The following is a 26890-nucleotide window of genomic DNA, read 5'->3' as shown; positions in this document are numbered from 1 at the left end:
GTATTTTTCTAAATTGACCTAAACTGTAAAATTCAATTAAAATTCCTTGCATTTTTTACTTGAGTGACTAACCCTCCTAGCTTTAACCCAACTTTGCCTCTTGTTGCCTTACATTTTCAGTTCTCTTGTCAAATCTCCACAATTGTCAGGATTTTGTTTTCATTTGATATGTCAATCTCTCGCTCTCGCTCTCTCTCACTGGTGTTTTGTATGCAATATACAAAATATTTAATCCTGACATTAATAGCTAATGCTGCCTGCATGATGAATAGTTGTCGATCAATGCCAACTTGGGCTAATGTACTCATTGAAATGTTTGACCCTTTTATAAGATTAGAGCAAAAGGTTGATGGATCCAAGATTGTCTTTTTTTAATTACTGACTGTTGGAGACTTGCTTTCTGATAGTAGTTTCACTTTGTGGTCTGGCTCCTAGGCTTTTTGTTTTATAAGTGGTAAATAATAGCATGCTCAAAAGCCCAAAATAAATGATAATGAAATATCTGCTTGAGGTTTGTAAAGCTTTTTAATTTTTTTTGCGATGTCACTTTTTCCTCTATTTTCCCCATTTAACAAGTTTTATGGAAACCTATCTAAATTTTTAACCATGAATTCAGGCAAATAATTGACATGAAAATATAGGGTCGTCCATTAGTGAGTTTTTTGTGTTTATGTATTGACACATAAAAAAATAAGAATATAAAAAGATAGGTTAAAGGACCACTCTAGTGCCAGGAAAACATACTAGTTTTCCTGGCACTAGAGTGCCCTGAGGGTGCCCCCACCCTCAGGGACCCCCTCCCGCCCGGCTCTGGAAAGGGGAAAGGGGTAAAAACTTACCTTTTTCCAGCGGTGGGCGGAGAGCTCTCCTCCTCTAATCCTCCTCTTCTCCTCCCCGTCGTCTGAATGCGCACGCGCGGCAAGAGCTGCGCGCGCATTCAGCCGGTCACATAGGAAAGCATTCATAATGCTTTCCTATGGACGCTTGCGTGCTCTCACTGTGATTTTCACAGTGAGAATCACGCAAGCGCCTCTAGCGGCTGTCAGTGAGACAGCCACTAGAGGAAATAGGGGAAGGCTTAACCCATTCACAAACATAGCAGTTTCTCTGAAACTGCTATGTTTATGAAAAAATGGGTTAACCCTAGAAGGACCTGGCACCCAGACCACTTCATTAAGCTGAAGTGGTCTGGGTGCCTAGAGTGGTCCTTTAATGATTACCTATGATTTAAGTAATGCATAGGCCAAGTCATAGAGCTGGGGGTTAAAGCCTGGAATTGTGGAGTGTATCTGTCAGTGTGCTGGGGACTGTCTTGTGACTTTGCAAGATAGCAAGCAGGTATTAAACTTCCACAGAATATTGCAGAGGCATCCTTGCATGAACAAAATAGGTTATGGTTACCTGGCACATTTTGGTGTGTGTTTTTTAATGTTCTGAGACTCCAAGAGAGAACATAAATCAATTTTGTTATAAAGTGCTAAAGGTAGAGTGGTCCTCTTGTGAAAAGTGGATTGTTTAAAGGAACACTGAGCACACCATAACTTCTGTGCACTGTAGTGGTTATAGTGCCAGGAATGCCCTTGGATCCCTCCACCAGTTAGTATGAGGCTGCAAACTTTATGCTTACTCCCTAGATCTGTTGAAAAGATTTGAACCATTTTAGAACAGTTTAGCTTCTTACCTAGGGGCCGAGGGATGCTACACTTGGCCTGCATTACAGCTCTGAGAGCCAGAGCTCTTAAGTATGGTGGTGCAATGCTTGCCTCATTGGATAAACTGTAGAGAAAGCACAGAGAGCTTGACAGATCCCAGGTTAGAAGTCAAACCTTTCTATAACACTTTTATTGCAGTGGGTATGGTCCTTGGATCCCAAAATAATTTGTTATAAGAATATATATTTGTGTTCTAGAAATATCCCAATTTTGCAATGCCCAGTATATATACTACCCATAGACTGTTACAGAATGGGATACAATTTAGAGTAGAGTTTGAGGAGTCAAGTAAATTTTTCTTAATTAACCAATTTCAATGATAATACACTGAATGCTTAACATATGGACATTTGTTTGACTAGGTACAGAAGATTATATCTTTCAAATGCACTTTCGATTGCGTTGTTCATAATTTTAGTTAATGTTTAACCCCTTAAGGACACATGACATGTGTGACATGTCATGATTCCCTTTTATTCCAGAAGTTTGGTCCTTAAAGGGAAACTCCAGTGCCAGGAAAACTATCCGTTTTCCTGGCACTGGAGGGTCCCTCTCCCTCCCACCCCCCAATCCCCGGTTACTGAAGGGGTGAAAACTCCTTCAGTGACTTACCTGAGGCAGCGGCAATGTCCCTCATTTCAATGCTTTCCTATGGGGTTTTGAGCGACGCTGGAGGTCCTCACACAGCGTGAGGACATCCAGCGACGCTCTAGCACAGGTTTCCTGTGCTAGAACCCAAGAAGTGAACTCTAGTGGCTGTCTAATAGACCGCCACTAGAGGTGGAGTTATTAAAAACTGCAATAATTACACTTGCCGGGTTAAGAGTAGTGGGAGTTGGCACCCAGACCACTCCAATGAGCAGAAGTGGTCTGGGTGCCTGGAGTGTCCCTTTAAGGGGTTAAGGCTCTAGCGCTCAGATTCCTGCACAGAGATTCTCCTTGTGCTGCTCAAGTGTACGTGGTTTGCTCACATACATCCACTCCTTCAGATATCCCCATAGGAAGTAATCTGAAGCTGAAAGGTCGGACGCAAGTGGCGGGGTATTTCTTTAATTTATCTGCTCGCTGAATAGTTGTCTCAGTAGGTCCATTCTGGCCCGGACTGTATGAGCAGTAGCCCTGTTGAAACCACATTTCAGAATGATTTTTCCACTACATGAAATAAATAAAAAAATAACAATTTTAAAAAAATTTAATCATATACATGCCATTTTGAAAATCAAATTTCACTATTTTTACACGTTGCTTTATGAAAATTACCCATGATGAATATACCAAGACTCTGTTATAATATGTAACTGCAACAACAAAAAAATTAACTACTAACAAATAAGTGATTTACCTGTCATATCATACTCTGAATTTTGGCCCACCCTTTACGACACTGAAATAGATTGCTATTCTAATTCTATAAACACTGATTAAATAGTACCCCTTTACTGTAATAATGTCCATATGTATCCTGATATCCTGTTTTCTAGTAGCATATACCTTTCCTTTTGAGAGGTTCATGGCTCTATCACATCATCGAAGTTTAGGTAATATGTAAATTGTTGGAGAATTTTTCCAGTTTGGTAATTTTGGCAAAAGAGAATTCACAAGATAGCAGTGTTATCAGTTTGGCTATACAATTTACTCCACTAGTATTTGAAATTTACTTTGTTTCTGACAATGCACACATTAGTGAGTAACACTGATTGTGTGTGGTATGCGTGCTGTACAGTGTAGATTCCCAAATCACACACAAGCAAACTTAATGGAGGATAACTCACCTACAGTGTTCTTGGCCTATCATTGTCTAAACTGTATGTCTAATAGGGTGATTCAATTCTGTATTAGCAGATCCACAGCAGAAGGTCCAGGCTATTGGTGCATACAGCTCTGGTTTTTTGTTTTGTTTTTTCCGATCTGCTCAAAAATGGTTTGACACAAGCCACCAAAAACACCCCTTACGTTAAGTGTTTTCTGTAACTTGAGTTCTCTGTTTACACTTGTACCTGTCCCTACAGGACTATGCAGGTTTTATTTTGCTCAGAGATAGATATTTGTGTGGGCGAGGTAGGCTGAGGCTGATTTATACATAGTATCTGCAAATGCTTATCCAATGTGCTTGATTTCATCACTGGCTCTTATGGTACTTTATAAAAAAAATCCTTGCTGTGAAAAGTGTCAGGAAGAGATTACTTTAAAGAAGTACTCTAATATTATTAACTTAAGACGGGATACTTAAATACGTGTTTTTTACTTGATTTCTTCCCACGCTATGCGGGTCTTGCAGTGGTGCTGTTCCACCCTGGATGAGATCATTAAAAATAATGACTTCAGCCAATCCAATGCTTCCCCACAGAGAAACATTGGGAGGGCTTCTGCACATGAGTGACAATCCCCATGTTGCACTAATCAGTATCTCTTCTTTAAATGCTTTCCCCAGATATACATTGAGCAATCAGGGTCTTCATGTGTGATGTGGTTGTGTGTGTAATGGATTATGACCACTGTGAAAGGTTTGTGGATGCTGGCTGCATAAACACTAAATTTTCAAAAGTCAGCCCCAACAAACCAGAAAGTAACAAGCATGTTTAATGACATGGTAGAGGATAGTTTGTTTTTTTTTATGTGCAAGAAATAATGTTAATAAATCTGTGTGTATGTCTGTGCATGCGAGATAGACACAAACTGTTTGCCAAAAAGCACTTCTAGAACCAGACAAAAATTTTCAAGCTCTAAATTTTTCAAGCACTTTAGTCAGACATTACAAACCTCTTAAATGTTATACTGTGGTTCTGGTAATTAATCCAAAACGGCTCTTAGAAAAAATGTATTCTGGTTTCATAACAGACTAATCTCTGCTAAATTTAGCCAATGTCTGTTTTTTTTCAGAACATAATTTTATTAAGAAAAGCAGCTCGATTGTCTACTTCTTTAGGGTATATGTAATACAAACCTAGCTGGAAGCATTCTGGTATATTTTGTATTGAACTGTCCATTAGAAACTGTGACACTTAAAGGGACACTATAGTCACCTGAACAACTTTAGCTCAATGAAACAGTTTTGGTGTATAGAACATGCCCCTGCAGCCTCACTGCTCAATCCTCTGCCATTTAGGAGTTAAATCCCTTTGCTTATGAACCCTAGTCACACCTCCCTGCATGTGACTTGCACAGCCTTCCATAAACACTTCCTGTAAAGAAAGCCCTATTTAGGCTTTCTTTATTGCAAGTTCTGTTTAATTAAGATTTTCTTATCCCCTGCTATATTAATATATTGCTAGACCCTGCAAGAGCCTCCTGTATGTGATTAAAGTTCAATTTAGAGATTGAGATACAATTATTTATGGTAAATTACATCTGTTTGAAAGTGAAACCAGTTTTTTTTGTTTCATGCAGGCTCTGTCAATCATAGCCAGGGGAGGTGTGGCTAGGGCTGCATAAACAGAAACAAAGTGATTTAACTCCTAAATGACAGTGAATTGAGCAGTGAAATTGCAGGGGAATGATCTATACACTAAAACTGCTTTATTTAGCTAAAGTAATTTAGGTGACTATAGTGTTCCTTTAAACACAGCCAGGGTCTGTCTCTCCTCCCACCTCTGGCAGATAAACTTACTGGTGTCCCTAGAGCACCAAACCTCTTCTCTCTTAGTAGGCCTCAGTTAAGTGAGGTCTTACAGTAAGCAAAGATATCTGTGGGGCAATATATCTAGATTTTTTTTTTTTGCTTGTTGCCAAGTAATTCTAATTTTGACACCTTCTATATCCTTCTACTTCAATGTGCTTTCAATAAAGTGGTCACTGAAAGGTAGCAATGACATTAGTCTCCGTGGAGTAATGATCCTTTTTTTTTTTTTGCTACGTTAAGCCTCTTTTCACTGCAACTCATTAACTGTGAAACCAAGGAATAAAAAAAAAAAAGTTAGCGTTTAAAATGCTTTTAGCTGAGCTTTGTGTGGGGTGAATATCGTAATAGTTTATTATTAACGGAGGATGAAATTGCTGCCCTGGATGCATATTAGTGGTTTAGTAATCCTATCTTCAAACATAGTTCAAAAGTAACTTACTGAATCTGCACTGATCTCACAACACAAATGCATATGTGACTGACTAATACGCAGTTATCTAAATTGCTAATTTCAAGGGTTAGTCTATTCTAGGGTTAGAGCACTCTTAAAAGATAAAGCTGAAAAGTCATGGTTTTATTTCCATAAAATGGAAAAATAAACATTTTAATATTGTATACTTGGTACTTTATATTATGATGTTGATATGTAAATAATATATTTACATACACTCAACAAATTGCGTATGTACTTATGTATAACATCTTGTGATAAGTAAAATATATGCAGTACTAAATGTCAAACTGTTTCATTATTCTTTATCGTAACCTTGTGTATATATAAACTAGATTACACCGAAAGTGAAATGTCTAACAAAAATCTAGGTAGCATAAGGCATTCTCTATGTAAGAGTGCGTGCTGTGACTGCTGTGTTTGATTCCCGCAGGTTTTATTCAGGAATTATCATGGATGTAGAAGGTATATGATTACTTGTAGCCAATGCATTCTGAGTGCAAACTGTCTCTGGGTTGAAAGGCGAATGTTTACTACATCCTAAATGGAGCTCCTGGCAGGAAGCCCCATGTACCATCAATAGATACTGGTTGGTGCAGCACTGGGATTGTCACTTATGTGCAGGAGTTCTTCCCCTTTGGGGAATCTTTGGATTGGCTGAGGTGATTTTCACAGATGATCTCATACAGGGTGGAGCAGGGGGCACTGGAAGACCAGCATGGCATAGGAAGCCTTAAAGGATCACTATAGGGTCAGGAACACAAACCTGTACTGCTGACCCTATAGTGTTAAAATCACCATTTAAGTGGCGTTTCCCCCTTGGCCCCTTTTAAAAGCTAATACCTTATTTCTAGCTCCGCACACGTTTGCTGGTGCTGGCCTGACCCACGATCTGCCTCCTTGCTGACCTCATCAGAATTTGATTTCAGCCAACCCAATGCTTTCCGTATGTGCTGAAATCGGCAAGGAGGCTGGGCAGGGTCAAACGCTGGCGTGGCCAATCAGCAACTCCTCAGAGATGCATGTATTCAATGCATCTTATGAGTAAAATGCGGCAGAGCGTGTAGATGCTGAATAGCAGTACTGCACACTGTGCAGCACTGCCCCAGGAAGCACCTCCAGTGGCTATTTGAGGAATGGCCACTGGAGGTATCCCTAGGGGGTAATGTAAACACTGCCTTTTCTCTAAAAAAGCAGTGATTGCAGTAAAATGCCTGCACAGACCTATTAACAACTACATTAAGCTGTAGCCGTCTTGGTGACTATTGTGTTCTTTTAAGTTAGTAATGTTAGTGTTTTAAAATCTCATCCTGCCATTTCTCACAGCAAGGAAAATATTTTAATTATGCAAAGTGGTCATGGTGTTTTGTGGAATTTCGCTGAAATTTCAGTTTAGTCAAGAGATATTCAGAGGCAAAGTAGGGACTGCTTATTATTTTTTTTTCTTCTCTATATTAACTCTACCTTACTTTCCTACAGTGTCAATCCCTACAGTCAACAGCTGAAGGGAATTGGCTCTGTTTATGGAGGATCCTGCATTCTTGCAGGATCCTCCATATACCTCAATACTGTTCTTTCACATAGGTTATTAAATCTCACCATTATCTGTTCTAATCCACCCCCAACAGCATGTCCAGCGTCTTTTCAAATTCAGCAAAGTCCCCAGACCGGGACAGTGCCACTAAATGGGAACCTGACAATGATCTAAAACAAATTTGGTATTTTTGAACAACCCATTTAACAGTTTTCTCTGATTACAAACTAGGGGGTTAAAAGAAAAAAAAAATCAGGATTTCAAAAGGAGACACCTATGTAAGACAGCGCTACGAATCTGATGGCGCTATATAAATAATAATAGGTTGCTGTAGGAATGTCTGCTTGTTGACTGTGTACATTTGTCTATCAAGAAGGCATGCCTGCCTCACTTGTAGACTTGCCAGTCACTAATGTCATTTCAGAGTATTTGTTAATTAGTCTGTGCGTATCAAAAGTCCATTTTCTCCAGTAGTCCCAAGAACCTGAACTCAAGAGAAAACAGCTGGATAATAAGACAGTTGCAAGGCGTGTGTACAATGTAGGATTGTTAACTCAATGAGGCTCACATTCAGTAAACCAACACACACTAGAAAAAAAGAAGCTAAATATTTATTCTCACATGAAAGGTGCCTTGTTTCTAACCTTTATTTACTCTGTAAGACTACTGTCTGGAGTGGATCCTGTTTTATGAACCCGCAGCACTGTAGGAATTTAAAATAAGTGTTCCATACCATGATTGGTTACTACACCAACCTATATCAGGAGTCCTCCAACAGTACCATCTAGTGGTTATACGTGTGCTTGGCAAAGCTATTGTTTTAAATAGAACACTGACAGAGATATTTACTAAAGTGGGAATTGTCAGAAATTCAAATTGGATTCCAAATGTAATGCCAAAGGAGCTGAACTGAAAAATGTTAGTCATCTATGCTTCCAGTTTGGCAACTATAGCGTTAAATGTTACATTCACTTTGAAATCCCAACATTTCTCACTTTGGTAAATAACCCTGTGATTAACTGAGCACCCAGTTTCTCAACGATTTGCAAATAGATATTTGTTTGCACTGCCTGGATTTTGTACACAGTGAAATAGATTCTTTTAAAATGGATGTTATCATTATGATCAGTTATTAAGTGCCAAAATGTTTCATAGAGCTTTTCAATTCTAGAATTCAGTGGTGTAGGTCTACAGATACATAAATAGAAAATGATTGCGTGTGCCATCACTGCTGATTCAGACTGTGCAGTCATCGGTGTCTATATTTCAGAATTTTGATTGCTGAACAGAATGTTCATTTATAATAACAAATTGTCACTGTATGCACTTTTGAGGCAACATTACAGATGTCTGTGGTTGTTTTGAATTCCAGAAGGAAAGACCAATGCATTACTGTGGCATTTTTAAATGCCCCCCTGGTGCATCAGTGGTCTAACTGGTCATTTACCCACATCCTGGTTGAAAACCAGGTACACTGTGCAGCATTTGCTGCATAAAGGTACTATTTCTTTATTCACATGAAAAAAAAATAAACAAAACTGTCTACTTTGCTAGAAATGTTGCTTATCCAGTAGATATATATCTTTATGAATATGGGTATCCCAGAGTCCAGAAAGCTCATGTTAAACTAATTTTTGGCAGATGCAGTATGCCAGCCTGGAGCCTAATTTAATGCTCTTGTAAGGCAGAAAACAAGTCTTGGTAACAAAGTTATCAATGGAAATTTGTATCCACACATTTGTTATAGTAAAGGAAAACACAAGCTTAAAGGGTTACTCCAACCATCTTAACTGCTGCAACCAGCTGTAGTAATTGTGATGTTAGGAGTACACTCGCACCATTCCCTAGTAATGGTGTGAACCATTTTACAATGGCTTGCCCTTTTACCTTCTTACCCTGTTGAGTGTTTTGAGGTTCCACTGAAGCATAGTATATCAATCTGCCTTCTGCAGAGCTGCAGAAGTCTGATGCTGATCCTGCCACTCATTAATTGGCTGTGCGTTCCAGCTGTCTGCTCGCAACTAATTAGATTCCCTGCATCCAAATTTGCACAAAACTTACATTAGCCAGCTAATATTTCTAAGCATAAAACAAAAAGCGCAATATAAAAATATATAATAGTCTGTGTGACACGAAAAAAAATGTAATTCAGAAATAAAATTCAAAGCTGCCAGACATAAAAGGTTATTCCTAAAACCTGTAAACCAATTGTTCAAATGTAGAGGAATGTCAGCGCTGTGCAGTAATCCCCAAAAGATTGTTCAATGGGGAAGCTTGATAATATAATGGTTGAGTTCAAATTCCACCTCCGTAGTGGTGGTGGATAAGGGAGAATTGGGGGTATTATTCTGTTTTAGACAGGAATTAAAACTTTGCATCCAGTACCAGTGGTAACAGTCACGTACCTTCAAACCAACACCAGGCAATGATCTTCCACGGCTTGTCTGTCCTCACACCTTATCACTCCTTTACTCTACTTGGTCCAATCAAATGCTTCTCTTTGAGACCCATTTTCAGGTTCAGAAAGAATGTGCGTGCTGAAGATGCTTTGGTATTGTGCTTCTAAAAGCACAAAATAATATAATATTTATCTACATGTCAGCTCATATTTCTAGTTACTCCTTTGAGTGGTTGTACAGCTTTTAAATGCGAAATTCTGCACATAGACACCAGACATCATGACCACTTCAAATCACTGAAGTAATCTTTAAATATGCTGATGCATACTCGTTAACCCTATGAAATTGCCACCTGCCGCAAATTTTATTCTATAATTTTTCTGTCAAGTTCTTTACAGGGCTATTCCTTATTTTTTACTTTTAAGGGCTATTATCATTTTTGTTGAACTTTGCACCAGAAGGTTTTCTTTAAAAATATTTTTTCTTGTGTATTTCTCTCAATATACAATAAAATATGTATGTCTGATTGTGTCCTAATATAGCTATGAATTATTTGTGATCGTGTGTGCTAATGTCATTTAAAGTACATTGAAATAACAAATTTTATTTGTCTTATTCTAGGTTAAAATGGTCCCTGAATGTACTCGGAACTGTGCTTATCAGGAAGAGAAAGGATAACTTGTTTTAATCCTAAATTAACTTAACTGTATTTGGTGCAAACTCTTGTGGACTTTGTTTTACAAAAACAGCATGGAGCACTCAAGTCGACATCTGAGATTCAAGTTACAGAGCCTGGCACGGCGTCTAGATGAATTGGAGGAAGCAACAAAGAACCTTCAAAAAGCAGAAGATGAAGTTCTGGATCTTCAGGATAAAATTATACAGGCAGAAGGGAGCAACTCTAGTATGTTGGCTGATGTTGAGGCGTTAAGGAAAAGAGTGCTAAAAATTGAAGGGAAAGATGAAGAAGTAAGGAAAGCAGAGGATTTGTGTAGGCTGATAAAAGAGAAACTGGAAAATGAGGAAAATCTTACCCGAGAACTTAGATCTGAAATTGAACAGCTTCAGAAAAAGATGACTGAACTTGAGAAGTTAGAGGAAGCTTTTAACAAAAGCAAAAATGATTGCACTCAGCTATGTCTTAGCTTAAATGAAGAAAAGAATATGTCTAAAAAGTTATCTTCTGAACTGGAAACACTTAGAGCTAAGGTTAAAGAACTTGAGTGTTCAGAAAGCAAACTGGATAAAGCTGAACAATTTATAACCGGTGAACTGGAAAAAATTAAGTCTTTAACAATTAGTTTTGTCAATGAAAAAAAGTGTTTTCTAGAAAAGGAAAAGCAAAATGAAAAGTTAATTTTAGATCTTAAACAACAGTTAGAGTTGAAAGGGAAAATAACTACAGGAGATCAAGCCAGAACAGAGTCTAACATGTTGGAGAAGTCTTCTGGTCATACTATAGAACGCAACAGCTTTAGGATTGAAGATGGCTTAACATCTAAATCGACCCACACAGTTGGCTTGGATTATATCAAGCAGCCAGAAAACCAAACTAGTAGCAAAAATGAAAATGAGAAAAACAAAAATCAGGAAGACAATAAAATTCGAGATCTGAATCAGGAAATAGAGAAACTAAGAAATCAAATAAAAAACTCTGAGGGTGTGGAAGATGAGTTAAAACAACTGAAGGAGAAAAATTGTAAACTGCAGGAAGACTATATTAGTGAACAAGTCAAAAGCAAGCAGTTGACTGATGAAATTCAGGCTTTAAAAAAACAAGCCAATCAATACCACAGTCTAGAAAATGGAGTTCTTGATACTGATGAAATAACGTCACGTGGTAGACTTCGAAATGAAAGGAAATACAAGCCATTATCCTCTGAGCCTCAGACTTCCAAGAATGGCTCTCGAGATTTATCACCTCAGCAATCAAGAACTGAGAGGCATTTAACTAAAGACTATCAAAATTCAGATTCTCATTCTAAAAAAACATTGTCGTGTAGTAGTTCAAACAGTAGGAAATCTGGAAAACCCACACTTTTGGAGACCTCACTAAGCAGTGTTAGGAAAGATGATCATGTACCACCATTATCTAGTCGTGTTTATGGGACAAAGGAATATGGAACGGCAAATGAAATAAAAAAGTCTAAAGATCAGCCATCTGTATTAAGCCGGTATCCACCTGCTGCTCAAGAACATACAACAAAAAAGTCATGGAAAAGCTCTACAAGTAAGCACCAAAATAGCTTTGGAGAAGACTATTCAGTTAAGGTGACACAAGCTGTTATTACTTCAAGAAAAGAAGTCTCTACTGAAGAGCAGATGATTAGGGATGCCCCCCCTTATTTCAATTCTGAAAATAAAGTTAATTCGAATCTTCATGAAGAAGTTCAGTTGCTTGAGAACTTCCCACTATCTTCCACATTGTGCACAAAAAAGTATTCTGAACTCGAAGCAGTGCCTGTTATGACTGAAGTGCAAGAAGATATGCCTAAAGCTTTTATGAACTCAGACGAGTATGTTACGGAAAATACAACCCCAGACAAATCCATTAAAAGCACTCGTTTCTCAGGTAGAGACGAGTTTACAAACTATTCTGTTTCTGGAGAGGCCAAATCCTCAAATTACAATAAAGATAATATTCCAGTTGGCCAACAAGATTTAAATCCACAGAAGTCTTACCATAACCAAGAGAGAGTACGTCTTAAATCTTCTATAAAACCTCAGATTCCTGAAAAACCACATATTCCAGAAACCGACCATAGGGAACTGGATAAAAGGCATATTACTCATGGGATTCACTCTAGAAAACCATCTAGTCCTAAAGAAAAAAATAATTTTCAAGATCGGACACAGAATGTGGAAAATGATAACCAGATCTCTCAAAGAGTGTTTGTATGTGAAACAAAAAGAGTATCTTCTGATGGTTTAGAAAGTACTGAGACACAATCTCATGCTGGCATACGGTCAAGAACATATAGTCCAAGGGAGGCTTTACAGTCCACAGTGATAGTTAAACCAGTCATCATTGAAAAGGATATGAAAGAAATCATGAGTGATTACAGAGTAAGGTCTAGCTCAGACATTAGTAGATCACAGACCAATACAACACCAAGCAAAGTTTCGAGCAGTATCACATTTTTTCCTTCTGATGCAGTATCTTCTCGTATGAACACAGATGTGATGCCAAGAGAGAGACACACATCTACCAGTAACATTAGATTATCTGCAAACGATCAGACCGTGTTAAAAAATAATATTAGTATTCCTTTTGAAATATCAATAAAGAAAGAAGATATGGTATTAAAAGTGGCTATTGATGATGATGATGATGATGATGATGATGATGATGATGATGATGAAAGTGACTTGAATCTTGCAGAAATAAACAAGGTATCTGATCTAACCATCAGCCAACAGCAAAAGAAGATTAACGAACATAACCTTGAAATGGAGACTGTATCTTGGAAAAAGCATAGCATCGTAGACACAAATTATTTTGAGAGTAAACGAGGTTTTACGAGAAGTACTTTGAGAAAAGGCGTCTTAGGTTCTACAGAAGAACTAGATATACTAACTACAGAGAAAGATGACTCAAGAGAAACAAAATATAGACGTAAATCTGTTTTAGATGAAGAAAAACCTGTCCGATTACGTCATGATGGATATTCGAGAAACAAAACTTCTAACTTATACAGTTGGTCATCTCTAGATCCAGTGTCTAAGAGGAGCCAAAGTAGTCTGACTGCCACAGAGATCATAGGAAGACGAACTCCTTCAACTGAAACTTTTTCTTCTGGCTTAAACACAAGGAATCGGTATAGCGTAGAGGTAAGAAAGTATAATGTTCAAATTCTGTTTAGTTGTCTAATTTTAATACTAAACCATATGCCCATCTCCCTCAACTTATTCCTTCCTTCTACTTGCGTTAGGAGATAAAAGCTGAATTTGAGGAGTTGTCCAAAAATGTTATGTACTGCAAAATGCATGCTCTATACAAAATACAGTTGCATTTATCTATTTTAACAAATAACCCAAAACTGTTAACATACAGCAGGAAAGTGAATGTAAACAAAGGATTGGCAAAGGGAGAAGGGTAGGTAGGGCAGAATAGTGTGTCATCCAATGTCTCCCATGTTTTCAGGAATAGTTAACTTATTTCCATAGGGGAGCTTTCCATAGTGTAAAGGTTACCTATCCTTGAATAAGATTCAGGTCAACGAGGTAAGGTCGGCTCCCCTTTGCTTGGCCATTAATAACATAATTGAAGTGAACATTTTATGAACCAGACTCATTTGCTGCTCGGGTAGCTTGTGAGTGTGAAAATTGCTATTCAGTAGAGGTATAATGGGACAGGTGTGATAAGTGAATAGGCTGATATGAGGCTGAAGGCAATGGTACACAACAATGCTTCCTGAGGGCAAGTCCAGCATCTGTGATTGCTTGCAGAGGCTGTACATTTTTGTACAAAGGCCGAGGTAGTGTAAATGATATATTAACAGCATTCTTGCTCCAGTCCTAACAGGAAAGAACATTGAAGGAAAATTTTAAATATTTTATTTATAGTGCAGGCTGTTATCTTGTGTGCGCTGTAATTATATTTGACCAGTCCTCCTCACACAGGGCCTTGATGCAAAAAATAAAGCTACATATTCAAAGCTTTCATCTGTGGCATCTGACACTAAGACATTAGCAGCAGATCCTTTAAAAGTCATGCAAGTTGCAAAGTGGGACCTCCATGGATCATATTTGTTTTTCCAGCACATCCCAAAGATACTCAATTGAGGTTAAAGCAATACCTTGAACTTCGTTAAAGGGAAACTCTAGTTACCCAGACCACTTCAGCTCATTGAGGTGGCCTGGGTGCAGTGTCCCTGTCCCTCGTAAGCCTGCAATGTAAATCATTGCAGTTTTAGAGAAACTACAATAATTACATTGCAGTACGAAGACCACCTCTAGTGTCTGTCAATCAGACAACCACTAGAGGGACTTCCTGGATGCAAATGGGTCTCTAGGTTACCTAACTGATGCTGGACATCCTCACGCTCTGCATGAAGACATCCAGCGTCTGTAAAATTCCCGTAGGAATGCTGCGCATTTGCCCCCTCCCATCCACCCATTCAAACCCCGCCCACCCCAGCAGAGGAAGCAGCATACAGACTCAGCACTAAGGAACATTGCCGGTGGAATCGGGCAAGTGTAAAAAGGTGTTTTACTTTGGTTTTAATCCCTTTATGTGTATTTGGGGGCAGGGACAGATTAACATAGGGACTGATGGAACTGCAGCTCCAGGCCCATGGAATAGGCCCATTTAAATACAATTTTAAAAAACCCTTTTTTTTTTTTTTTCTTTTTTTTATATACACCCTACTCTTAGGTTTTCCTCCTGACTGGTATTTTACTGGCACAGATGGTATTTGAGGCTGCCTGGCCGTGCCGGTATTGCAGTAATACCGCAATACAAATGCAGATATTTTTCTCCGTATAAACTGAGATTACTCTGCAATATCAGTGCCAGCCAGTAGGGGGCAGTGTGTGTGTGTGTAGAGAAATCAGGGATCTGTGTCTGTGTCCCCATGGCTCCCAATGTTCCCATGCCTCCCAGCCAGTGTCCCTAGTGTGTGTCCCCATGTGTCTTAGTGTCCCAAAATGTCTGTGTCCTCATGTCTGTCTCAGTGTCCCCATGTCTCTCAGTGACACAGGACACACTGAGACATGGGGACACTGGGAGCAATGAGGACACACACTGGGTGACATGGGGACACTGACTCTGTGATACATAGGGACACTGATGCCAGGCTGGCCTTTCAATTCTTTGGGCAGACATGCCCCCTTTTTGGGCATGTTCGCTCCTTTTGGCAGTTCTGGTCACGTGATTTGTCAGTGGCCCACCCTTTTACACCACCCATTGACTTCGTGCTTCACTGGACACTGCTGTTAGGGGGAATGGATTTACTTGAAAGATGAAAGCATTAATTAGAGAGAGATTGGCATATTTTAAGAGAATCTGCGTTTTCTTATAGCTGCATCCAGTGAGTTTCCCAGATACATAACGCTTGAGAGGTATGACTGTTTTAGTGTTTTTGGCCGATAAGATTCTGTAATTAGGCCCCTCATAATTGTCAGCACCAGGCCCACTGGGTTTTTAATCTGGACCTGTTTGGGGGGGCTGTGAAGAGGGGCCCCAGAGGACACTATAGGGTTAGGAATCCAGATTTGTCTTCCTAACACTGTAGAATTACTTTAAATCTTTCCTGAACTATGTATGCAGTGTGTCATGGTGCATTATCCTGTTGAATAAGCCGGGTACATGGTCTGCAACAAACTGTAGGTAGGTTGTACTTGTAAAAGTAGCATCTACATGAATGCCATACCTTAATGTTTCCTAGCTGAACATTGCCATAACAGACCAGTCAACCTCCTTCTATTGCTCCCTCGTCCAGTTCTGATGTTCATATGCCTATTTAAGGCGCTTTTAGAGGTAGATAGGGGTCATCGTAGGTACCAAGAAAGGTCTGTGACTTTACAGCCCCATAAACGGCAATCTGCGATGCACTGTGTGTTGGCAACTTTCTATCATGGCCAGCATTAAGTTTTTCAGCAATTTGAGCTACAGTAGCTTGTGTGTGTGTGTGTTCCAACCAGACGGGTCAGCCTACACTTCCCATGTGCATCAATGAGCCTTGGGTGCCTATGACCATTATCCCGGTTCACCGGTTGTCATTCCATGCACCACTTTTGGTAGGTACTAAACACTGCATACCAGGAACTCCCCACAAGACTTGCCGATTTGGAGATGCTCTCACCCAGTCATCTAGTCGTCATGATTTAGCCCTTGTCAGTCACTCTGATCTTTTTGCTTTCCCATTTTTTTCTACTTCCAACACAAAAATTAACTGTTCACTTGCTGGCTAATATATCCCACAACATTTCTGGAAGACCCCACTGTTCACAGCATAGTTAATACCTTTAAGGGCAGGGGCAATTATACAAGTCCTGGCCAAACAAAAACTTAGAATTTGAGCTATATGTTTGTTCAGGCATAGTTTACCTTTTTCATATTAAGGTTCCCACACACTTATTATATATCGGTTTGTACAGGAGAAATTGGGATTCATTTCACATCAAATATTTATATATGGAACACAACTGAATATGATTTTTTTTTTTTTTTTTTTTTATAAAGTATGAGCAATTAAAAATTGTTAATTTCCAAGTTCTCCGTGTGTTATGAATATAATGTAATGGAGCTCCCTGTACCCCAACTGGGTACCTCTGCAAAGGACAGCTTCCTAGCTGGAACAGGGGTCAAACCGCAGTACTTCTGCCCACAGTCGCCGTGGCTGGACTGGGGCCCTGGAACTGCGCCTTCCTGGAGCCGAATGGTAAATTAGCTCTAGTCCTTACAAGGACTTTCCCCGTTGAATCCCCAGCAAGCTGGAACAGCAGACGCAGGAGTAAATCTTCTTTCCCTCCAATAACAGGACCACACACAGTTTTGCAGTGTAAGCTGGAATAGATTTTAATGGAGGCACACTTGGCCTTTTATGCAAGTCCCCAAGCAAGGGGTACGCCCACATGGACCTTGTTGGGGACAGGGACACAAACTTACAAGCCAATAATAACACATTTACAAGTAATGCACTCCAACACATGACACACAATCCCTCCCCTCTGCTTGGTACATAATTGGATCAGTAACTGTACTAATTCTAATCCAATTATCTCCAAGCACAGAAAAAAAAAACTGCATTTCTAAAAAGTCCCAAAAGTACCCCAAAACACATGATATCATGCCCAAAACAGTTCCATGAAATCCGTGCTAACGGTCGGTCAAGTTTGGTAATCTTTTACAGGTTTCCCTGCAGGGCCCATAGTCTGTGGGCAGGAGGCTGGCAAGCAGGCTACTCCAGAAGCTTGTGGCAAACTCCCTTGGAGAGGGGAGTTTGTCACATATAATTTTTCTGGATAGCAGACCACTGCAACTCATGTCAACTTGTACTGCAGAATGTGTTTCCCTTTAGCTGAAATAAAAGGATGCAATTTGAAATATGCAAACTTTTTTTGAAGTACTAATAAATGTTCATTTGTGCGTTTTGTGAAAAATAGGTTTGTGAATATATTTGCATATATTACTTCAACCAATAAGCAAGTAAGGAAGCAAGGTCAATTTTTCATGATCTATGCATGTGATTTATTATGCCCATGATTGTCAGGGTCTTTTGGTAAACAAACGCATTGCAAGAGCTTAAAGGGACACTATAGGCACCAAAACAAGGTATGAATCCTAATGAATCAGTTTTGGTGTATAATTCATGCCCCTGTAGACTCACTGCTCAATTCTCTGCCATTTAGGAGTTAAATCACTTTTGTTTATGCAACCCTAGTTACACCTCCCTTAATGTGACTTGCACAGCCTTCCTAAACATTTCCTATAAAGATACATCTAATGTTTAAACTTACTGCATACAGTAGCACAGTTTGTTTAACCCCTTAAGGACACATGACGTGTGTGTGACACGTCATGATTCCCTTTTATTCCAGAAGTTTGGTCCTTAAGGGGTTAATTCAGAATTTCTCCTGCACTGTTAATAGCTTACTAGACCCTGCAGGAGCCTCCTGTGTGGAATTTAAAGTTCAATTTACAGAGAAGGAGATAAAACCTTATAAAGTAAGTTATATCTAATTGAAAGTGAAACCATTTGTGTGGCAAAAGCTGCATGGACAGAAACAAGTGATTTAATTCCTAAATGGCGGAGAAACGAGATAACAGGGGCATGTGAAGTGACAATTAATGAAACACCATTGTGCCCCTATTTGTAGACTTGCATATACCACCATTAACCGAAAAAAGCAAACATGCACATGCATATATTTCTAGACATGCATATACCACCAATAACTGAAAAAAGGAAACGCACACTGTGTAAAAGGGTTCATTTACCTGGGTGAAAACTCCCTGTGGCTGTAATAAAAGCCTGATATTTGAAACATCAACTCGCCAATATGTTAGTCTCATTAATAATTCAAACATTTCTGAATTCTTCCATTTGCTTGTTCAGAATCTTGTTCAACCAACACTGTCATACAGATACCTGCGCTATCAAATTTTGTATATTATAGTAAACCTGATTTTGTCTCATTTTATTTATTTACGTTTTTTTTAATTGACCTTCATTTCAGGATGGAGACCTGCTCCGCTCCAGGAGGAGAAAGTATGAAGTGGGTAAACTGACCAGCATTGATTCTGTAGAAAGAAAGCCATCCTCCAGGCAGGAACTGCAGCAAAATCAGCGGCATTCGAAGAGCATGGTAGGGGAGCGAATACGGCAGTTGGAACATTAGCCGAACTGGAAATACCTAAAACAGAAGGTAAAGTTTTTGAAATCATTTGACTTTTCTAGGCAATCAGTAACCCACCAACTATTGATTGACTATAAAGAGAATTTGATGGGGAATATTTGGCACTTCAGCTCTTGTTGTCTACAATTACAATGATGCCCAGCCTCCCATTGGACTTATTGGGTATTATGGGGAATGTAGTCCATGGCAACTAGAATTCCAAGAGTGTTTTTTGGGGGTTTTTTTTGTGGTGGGTTTTTTGTGACTTATGTTTGATCTGTCAATGTTATGAGAAAATATTTTAGCCAAAAACACATTTTAATAGTTGGTAAAGCACAAAAAAAACTGCTTGCAACAAATGCTGCAGACCATCAGTTTGCAGCCTTTGCAACCTCTTCCTCCTTTCCCCAGCACAACCTTTCATGGATCCGTGAGGGCAGATTTCCTTTTCTTCTTAATCAAATGGTGACAGCCGGGAGGTGTTTCTGCTGCAATTCAAAAATTTCCAATTTCAGTAGAAATAAGCACTCTTTGTTAGTGTGTGTGTGTGTGTGTGTGTGTGTGTGTGTGTTCCTTACAAGTTCATTTGTCACACAGTGGAATAGACCAGTGTTTTCTAGGGAAAACAAAATAAATCTTTACATCTTCATCCCAATTGCTATTGAGATATAAATAAATAAATATATATATATATATATATATATATTTATTATTGCCATTTATATAGCGCCAACAAATTCTTTAGTGCTTTATAATATATACATAAAAAAAAAACTCCACAAAGCAAAAGCTACACTGGTAAAAATAATTGGGTTAGAGCATGAGCTTTACATTTAAATACCGTATATACTCGAGTATAAGCCGACCCGAATATAAGCCGAGGCCCCTAATTTTACCCCAAAAAACTGGGAAAACTTATTGACTCGAGTATAAGACTAGGGTGGGAAATGCAGCAGCTACTGGTACATTTCTAAATAAAATTAGATCCTAAAAAAATTATATTAACTGAATATTTATTTACAGTGTGTGTATATAATGAATGCAGTGTGTATATGAATGTAGTGTGTGTGTGTGCAGTGTGTATATAATGAATGGAGTGCAGTGTGTGTATGAGTGCAGTGTGTATATAATGAATGGAGTGCAGTGTGTGTGTATGAGTGCAGTGTGTGTGTATGAGTGCAGTGTGTGTGTATGAGTGCAGTGTGTGTGTATGAGTGCAGTGTGTGTGTATGAGTGCAGTGTGTGTGTATGAGTGCAGTGTGTGTGTATGAGTGCAGTGTGTGTGTATGAGTGCAGTGTGTGTGTATGAGTGCAGTGTGTGTGTATGAGTGCAGTGTGTGTGTATGAGTGCAGTGCAGTGTGTGTGTATGAGTGCAGTGTGTGTGTATGAGTGCAGTGTGTGTGTATGAGTGCAGTGCAGTGTGTGTGTGAGTGCAGTGTGTGTGTGTGTGTGTGAGTGCAGTGTGTGTGTGTGTGTGTGTGCAGTGTGTGTGTGTGTGTGTGTGCAGTGTGTGTGTGTGAGTGCAGTGTGTGTGTGTATGAATGCAGTGTGTGTGTATGAATGCAGTGTGTGTGTATGAATGCAGTGTGTGTGTATGAATGCAGTGTGTGTGTGTGTATGAGTGCAGTGTGTGTGTATGAGTGCAGTGTGTGTGTATGAGTGCAGTGTGTGTGTATGAGTGCAGTGTGTGTGTATGAGTGCAGTGTGTGTGTGTATGAGTGCAGTGTGTGTGTGTATGAGTGCAGTGTGTGTGTGTGAGTGCAGTGTGTGTATGAATGCAGTGTGTGTATGAATGCAGTGTGTGTATGAGTGCAGTGTGTGTATGAGTGCAGTGTGTATGAGTGCAGTGTGTGTATGAGTGCAGTGTGTGTATGAGTGCAGTGTGTGTGTATGAGTGCAGTGTGTGTGTATGAGTGCAGTGTGTGTGTATGAGTGCAGTGTGTGTGTATGAGTGCAGTGTGTGTGTATGAGTGCAGTGTGTGTGTATGAGTGCAGTGTGTGTGTATGAGTGCAGTGTGTGTGTATGAGTGCAGTGTGTGTGTATGAGTGCAGTGTGTGTGTATGAGTGCAGTGTGTGTGTATGAGTGCAGTGTGTGTGTATGAGTGCAGTGTGTGTGTATGAGTGCAGTGTGTGTGTATGAGTGCAGTGTGTGTGTATGAGTGCTGTGTGTATGTGTGTGTGTGTGTGTGTGTGTGTGTGTGTGCGTGTGTGTGCGTGTGTGTGCGTGTGTGTGCGTGTGTGTGCGTGTGTGTGCGTGCAGTGTGTGTGTGTGTGTGTGTGTGTGTGTGAGTGCAGTGTGTGTGCAGTGTGTGTGTGTGTGTGTGTGAGTGCAGTGTGTGTGTGCAGTGTGTGTGTGTGTATGAGTGCAGTGTGTGTGTGTATGAGTGCAGTGTGTGTGTGTATGAGTGCAGTGTGTGTGTATGAGTGCAGTGTGTGTGTATGAGTGCAGTGTGTGTGTGTGTGTGTGTGTGTGTGTGTGTGTGTGTGTGTGTGTGTGTGTGTGTGTGCAGTGTGTGTGTGTGTGTGCGTGCAGTGTGTGTGTGTGTGTGTGAGTGCAGTGTGTGTGTGTGTGTGTGAGTGCAGTGTGTGTGTGTGTGAATGCAGTGTGTGTGTGTATGAATGCAGTGTGTGTGTGTATGAATGCAGTGTGTGTGTGTATGAATGCAGTGTGTGTGTGTATGAATGCAGTGTGTGTGTATGAATGCAGTGTGTGTGTATGAATGCAGTGTGTGTGTGTATGAATGCAGTGTGTGTGTGTATGAATGCAGTGTGTGTGTGTATGAATGCAGTGTGTGTGTGTATGAATGCAGTGTGTGTATGAGTGCAGTGTGTGTATGAATGCAGTGTGTATGAATGCAGTGTGTATATAATGAATGCAGTGCAGTGTGTATGTATGAGTGCAGTGTGTATGCAGTGTGTGTATAATGAATGCAGTGCAGTGTGTGTATATGAGTGCAGTGTGTTTAGAATGAATGCAGTGCAGTGTGTGTATGTGTGTGTGCGTGTGCAGAGCATTGGTGGGGGGTGGGCATTTTATTAATTATTATTTTATTTTTTTTAATGTTATTATTTTTTTTAGGTAACTATTTTTTTCTTTTATTATTAATTGTATTATTTTTTGTTATTATTTTAATATTTTTTTTTCTTATTATTATTTGTTTTCTTATTAATATTTTTATTTTTTCGTCCCCCCTCCCTGCTTGTTAGCTGGCCAGGGAGGGGGGCTCTCACTCCCTGGTGGTCCAGTGGATGGGCTGTAGGAGGGGGGCTGTCAGGAAGCTGTAACTTACCTTCACCGCAGCTCCTGTCAGCTCCCTTCTCTCTCCTCCGTCCGTGCAGCTCCCAGGTCAGCTTCCTCTGCAACTCTCGCGGCCGCGCGGAGCGTTGCCACGGTAACCCGTGGCAACGCTCTGACCCCGCGGCTCTCGCGAGAGTTGCAGAGGAAGCTGACCTGGGAGCTGCACGGACGGAGGAGAGAGAAGGGAGCTGACAGGAGCTGCGGTGAAGGTAAGTTACAGCTTCCTGACAGCCCCCGGTCCTTGTCTGTATTATGGCAATGAAAATTGCCATAATACAGACAACTGACTCGAGTATAAGACGAGTGAGTGTTTTTCAGCACAAAAAATGTGCTGAAAAACTCGTCTTATACTCGAGTATATACGGTAAGCTGTATTCTTACATTTTGAAACCGCTCAGTTACCTTTAGGATTTGTTGCATGTTTTACAACAAGGCCTTGTGTTCCCTGCTTGGAATGTGGCAGGCCAGAGACATGAGCCACACTTGGCCTTATATGACAATCCCCATGCAAGGGGTACGCCCACTTGGACCTGATGGTAGACTGATTTGCAACTTCACAGACCAATAACAATAAGGTTACAAGGCACGACACTCCCACACACAATCCCATCCCTCTGCCTGTGAGATAATTGGATCAGTAACTGTACTAATTCTAATCCAATTATCTCCAAGCACAGAAAAAAAAAACATACTTTTTTTAAAACACCCCAAAAGTACCCTAAAATACATAAAACCCCACAAATGTTACATCCACTGATAGCCCTGGGCGGGGGTGTTTACTTTGAACTTTGATAAACTATTATATCCTGCATGTATCATTACAGAATGAATTTAAAAATGTCTTGTATAAAATAAGCAGTAAAAAAAGACCCTTTCTTGTAAGAGAAGTGGGTCAGTGGTCTGGAGATCTCCTTTTTGTTCTTATAATAGCAGTAGGGAGTTTGGTCCTAGCCAAAAGGAATAGAACCCTAATTTGGTAGGAACATGTCAGAAAGTAAAAAGGACATGTAAATATAAAGGTAGATCATTTTCTCTATGCTATCTGATTTCACCATTGAAAGCTAGTCCTGCTTCACCAATCATCTCCAACTTTGAACAGCAAGAACTCTGGAGGAAACCACTTTTCCTCAGTGATAGACTGAGATATGTAGCGTTGACCCTTACAGCCTATACAGATTCCAACCCTTTCACAGGCACAATGCCAACAATGACTTTTGAAATCTCCACTCACGGATGTGGCTAACACTACTTGCATTGCCTTGAACCACTCCCTTCCCGTATTTGTAGGAGTAGAAATGAAGAGTTGTGGCCAAGGTGTTTTTGTTTTTGTTTTTGTTTTTTTAACCCCTTCAGGACCGCTGACGGTTCAGGACCGTCAGCGGTAAAACGTGCGTTTGGACCGCTGACGGTCCTGAACCGTCATAACGGTTTTGGGCTACTTACCTGATCGCCGTCGGTCCCACGGCGGCGATCAGCTCTCCTCCCGGTCCAGGGGGACTGCCTGTCTGCCCGGGCAGTCCCCCCTCGGCAGATCAGGACCCCACGGCCATGTGATCACTCGATCACATGACCGCAATAGGGGTCTTTGTATCTGCCTGCAGGGGGACTGTCTGTGCTGACAGGCAGTCTCCCTGCAAGTGAAAAATCAGAAATAAAGTTAAAAAAAAAAACAATCAGTGTAAAAAAAATTATAATATGTGTATATATATATATATGATATATATACATGTATTATATCTATATATATAATATATGTATATGTATCATATATATAATGTCACACTAAGTGTATTTTTATATTTATATATACGTATATTAATATAAAAATACACTTATATTTAAATTACACACGAATATATACAATATATATAATAACTATATATATGGTATATATATATTATTATAAAATACAAATAATATGTTAATAAAAATAAATAACAAAAAATAAAAATAATTTTTAATAATTAAAAAAAAATTATATATATATATATTCAATTTTATTCTAACAGTATTTTGATATTGATATATATATATATATCAAAATACACTTAGAATGTAATGATATATATATCTATGTATAAATAAATAAATAAAAATAATACGAAATATACATATGTCCACATACAAAATTACATTAATAATTTCATAAATATACACGTAGACGTCAAATATATAAATATGTATATATATTAAAATTCTACGTGCATATTTATGTAATATTTTTACCTAATTAAGTAATTTTAATGATTGCAATTTGAGGGACCTGCCTGCCAACCCAGGCCAAAAGTCCAGATAATTTAATTTGCTAGCACTGTGCTTAACCCTGTAACTTTCTATGACACCCTAAATCCTGTACATGGGGGTACTGTTTTACTCGGGAGACTTCGCTGAACACAAATATTAGTGTTTCAAAACAGTAAAACATATCACAGCGATGATATTGTCAGTGAAAGTGAAGTTTTTTGCATTTTTCACACACAAACAGCTCTTTCACTGAGGATATTATTGCTGTGATATATTTTACTGTTCTGATACACTAATATTTGTGTTCAGCGAAGTCTCCTGAGTATAACAGTACCCCACATGTAGAGGTTTTATAGTGTTTGTGAAAGTTACAGGGTCAAATATAAGGCTTGATTTTTTTTATTGAAATTTGTCAGATTGGTTAGGTTGCCTTTGACAGCGTATGGTAGCCAAGGAATGAGAATTAGCCCCATGATGGCATACCATTTACAAAAGAAGACAACCCAAGGTATTGCAAATGGGGTATGTTCAGCCTTTTTTAGTAGCCACTTAGTCACAAACACCGGCCAAAGTTAGCGGTTTTTGCATTTTTAACACACAAACAAATATAAATGCTAACTTTGGCCAGTGTTTGTGACTAGGTGGCTACTAAAAAAGACTGGACATACCCCATTTTAAATACCCTGGGTTGTCTACTTTAAAAAATATGTACATGTTCGGTGTGTTTCGGGGATTTATGACAGATAACGGTGTAACAATGTCACTATTGATACATTTAAAATATATATATATTGAAACAGCAATTTCCTACTTGTATTTATAGGCCTATAACTTGCAAAAAAAAGCAATAAAGCATGTAAACACTGGGTGTTTTTAAACTCGGGACAAAATTTTGAATCTATTTAGCAGTTTTTTTCATTAGCTTTTGTAGATAAGTAAAAGATTTTTCAAGTAAAAGTCCAAAAACATGTTTTTTTTTTTATTTTTCACCATATTTCATTATTTTTTTTTAAATACAATATATGACATAATATAAATACTGGTATGTAAAGAAAGCCCTTCTTGTCTTGAAAAAAACAATATATAACTTGTATGGGAACCGTAAATGAGAGAGCGGAAAATTACAGCTAAACACAAACACCACAAAAGTGTTAAAACTGCTCTGGTCCTTAACGTACAAACATCGCAAAAACAGGCCGGTCCTGAAGGGGTTAAGATTAGACTGTTATGTTGGACTTGCCTCCAAAATATGTCTCCTTTAGCATCTGTCCTTGCTCCATACATAAATATATTAAGAGAAGTATGTATCTTGTTACTTGGAAACTTATTTGAGTCAAGCAATTGGAGAGTTGAACTAATGTTGTTGTTGCCAAACATGACCATCAATGGCAGCCCATTACATTTTAGTAATTTAAATAGAGCAAATGTGCTTGGCATGGTCTTAGCTGGGTCTTAACACCGTTTCCTGTTTGTGGTTTCAGATCTTGTTGAAAAGTAAAGACAGTCCAGTCTGCACACTCCACTGAATGCTGAAGATGCTGCTTGTTCAACATATTAATATTTCTACTCCACACACTTCCTTCTAAGCATTGAATTGTGACCTAAACAAACTTGTACAGTTTTTATTTTATTTTATTATTTTGCTTTCCATTATATTTGGTAAGGGATAAAACTGCATGATCTCTCAGGGTAACAAGGAGGGCACAGGTATTGTAATTGTGTATATAAGATCAGTGCTAAATAAAAAAGCTATTGGTATATGTATGTCTGTATATATTTTTATATGAATATATACATACACAATAGTTTGTGTGTGTGTGTGTATATATATATATATATACACACACACACACAAATATTCTTTGCTGCATGGATGCTGCTCTTACATGCATAGGTACTGTAAGTACATTATATTTCTTAAAATCCACTTCAACCTTTAACTAGTAAGTGGCATGTTGGAGCAGTTTTGCAGTGTTTTATTTTTTCTCATTTGAAATTCTCTGTACAGTGTGGTTCTGTTTAATTGCTATTAAGCATGTACCAATGTATAAATAACGTATCAATGTATGGTTTCCTACATCAGCTTTAATGGATGTGTAAATACAAGTAAAAAGCGGACTCCTAGAAGCATGTGGCATATTATGTGTTTTGTTATGCTTTTAGCCATCGCCACTTGGCAAAATTGGAGCCTTATCGTAAATGTGGCTTTATATATATATATATAATTTCCTGCACAAAACAATCTTTCATAGGTCTTGTGTTTTTTTTTTATTTTTATTACAGTCAAAA

The 26890-nt window shown here is 38.9% G+C and overlaps 1 protein-coding gene across 1 annotated transcript in view; it reads left to right on the top strand.

Annotated features, from left to right (window-relative positions):
• The window catches only part of LUZP1 (leucine zipper protein 1), an 85732-nt gene extending 59325 nt beyond the window's left edge, over nt 1-26407 (top strand). Inside the window, exons 3-5 of the mRNA XM_063456453.1 lie at nt 10337-13546; nt 18899-19087; nt 26083-26407. Of these exons, the coding sequence (XP_063312523.1) occupies nt 10466-13546; nt 18899-19060 (3243 nt within the window). The 5' untranslated portion in view covers nt 10337-10465 and the 3' untranslated portion in view covers nt 19061-19087; nt 26083-26407. The remainder of the gene's footprint in view (nt 1-10336; nt 13547-18898; nt 19088-26082) is intronic.
• The last annotated feature ends 483 nt before the right edge of the window (nt 26408-26890 follow it).

The sequence above is a fragment of the Pelobates fuscus genome, chromosome 1 (genome assembly GCF_036172605.1).
Source record: "Pelobates fuscus isolate aPelFus1 chromosome 1, aPelFus1.pri, whole genome shotgun sequence".
Taxonomy (NCBI): Eukaryota; Metazoa; Chordata; class Amphibia; order Anura; family Pelobatidae; genus Pelobates; species Pelobates fuscus.
Note: the sequence above shows the minus strand (reverse complement) of the source record. Positions and strands in the feature narration are given on the sequence as shown.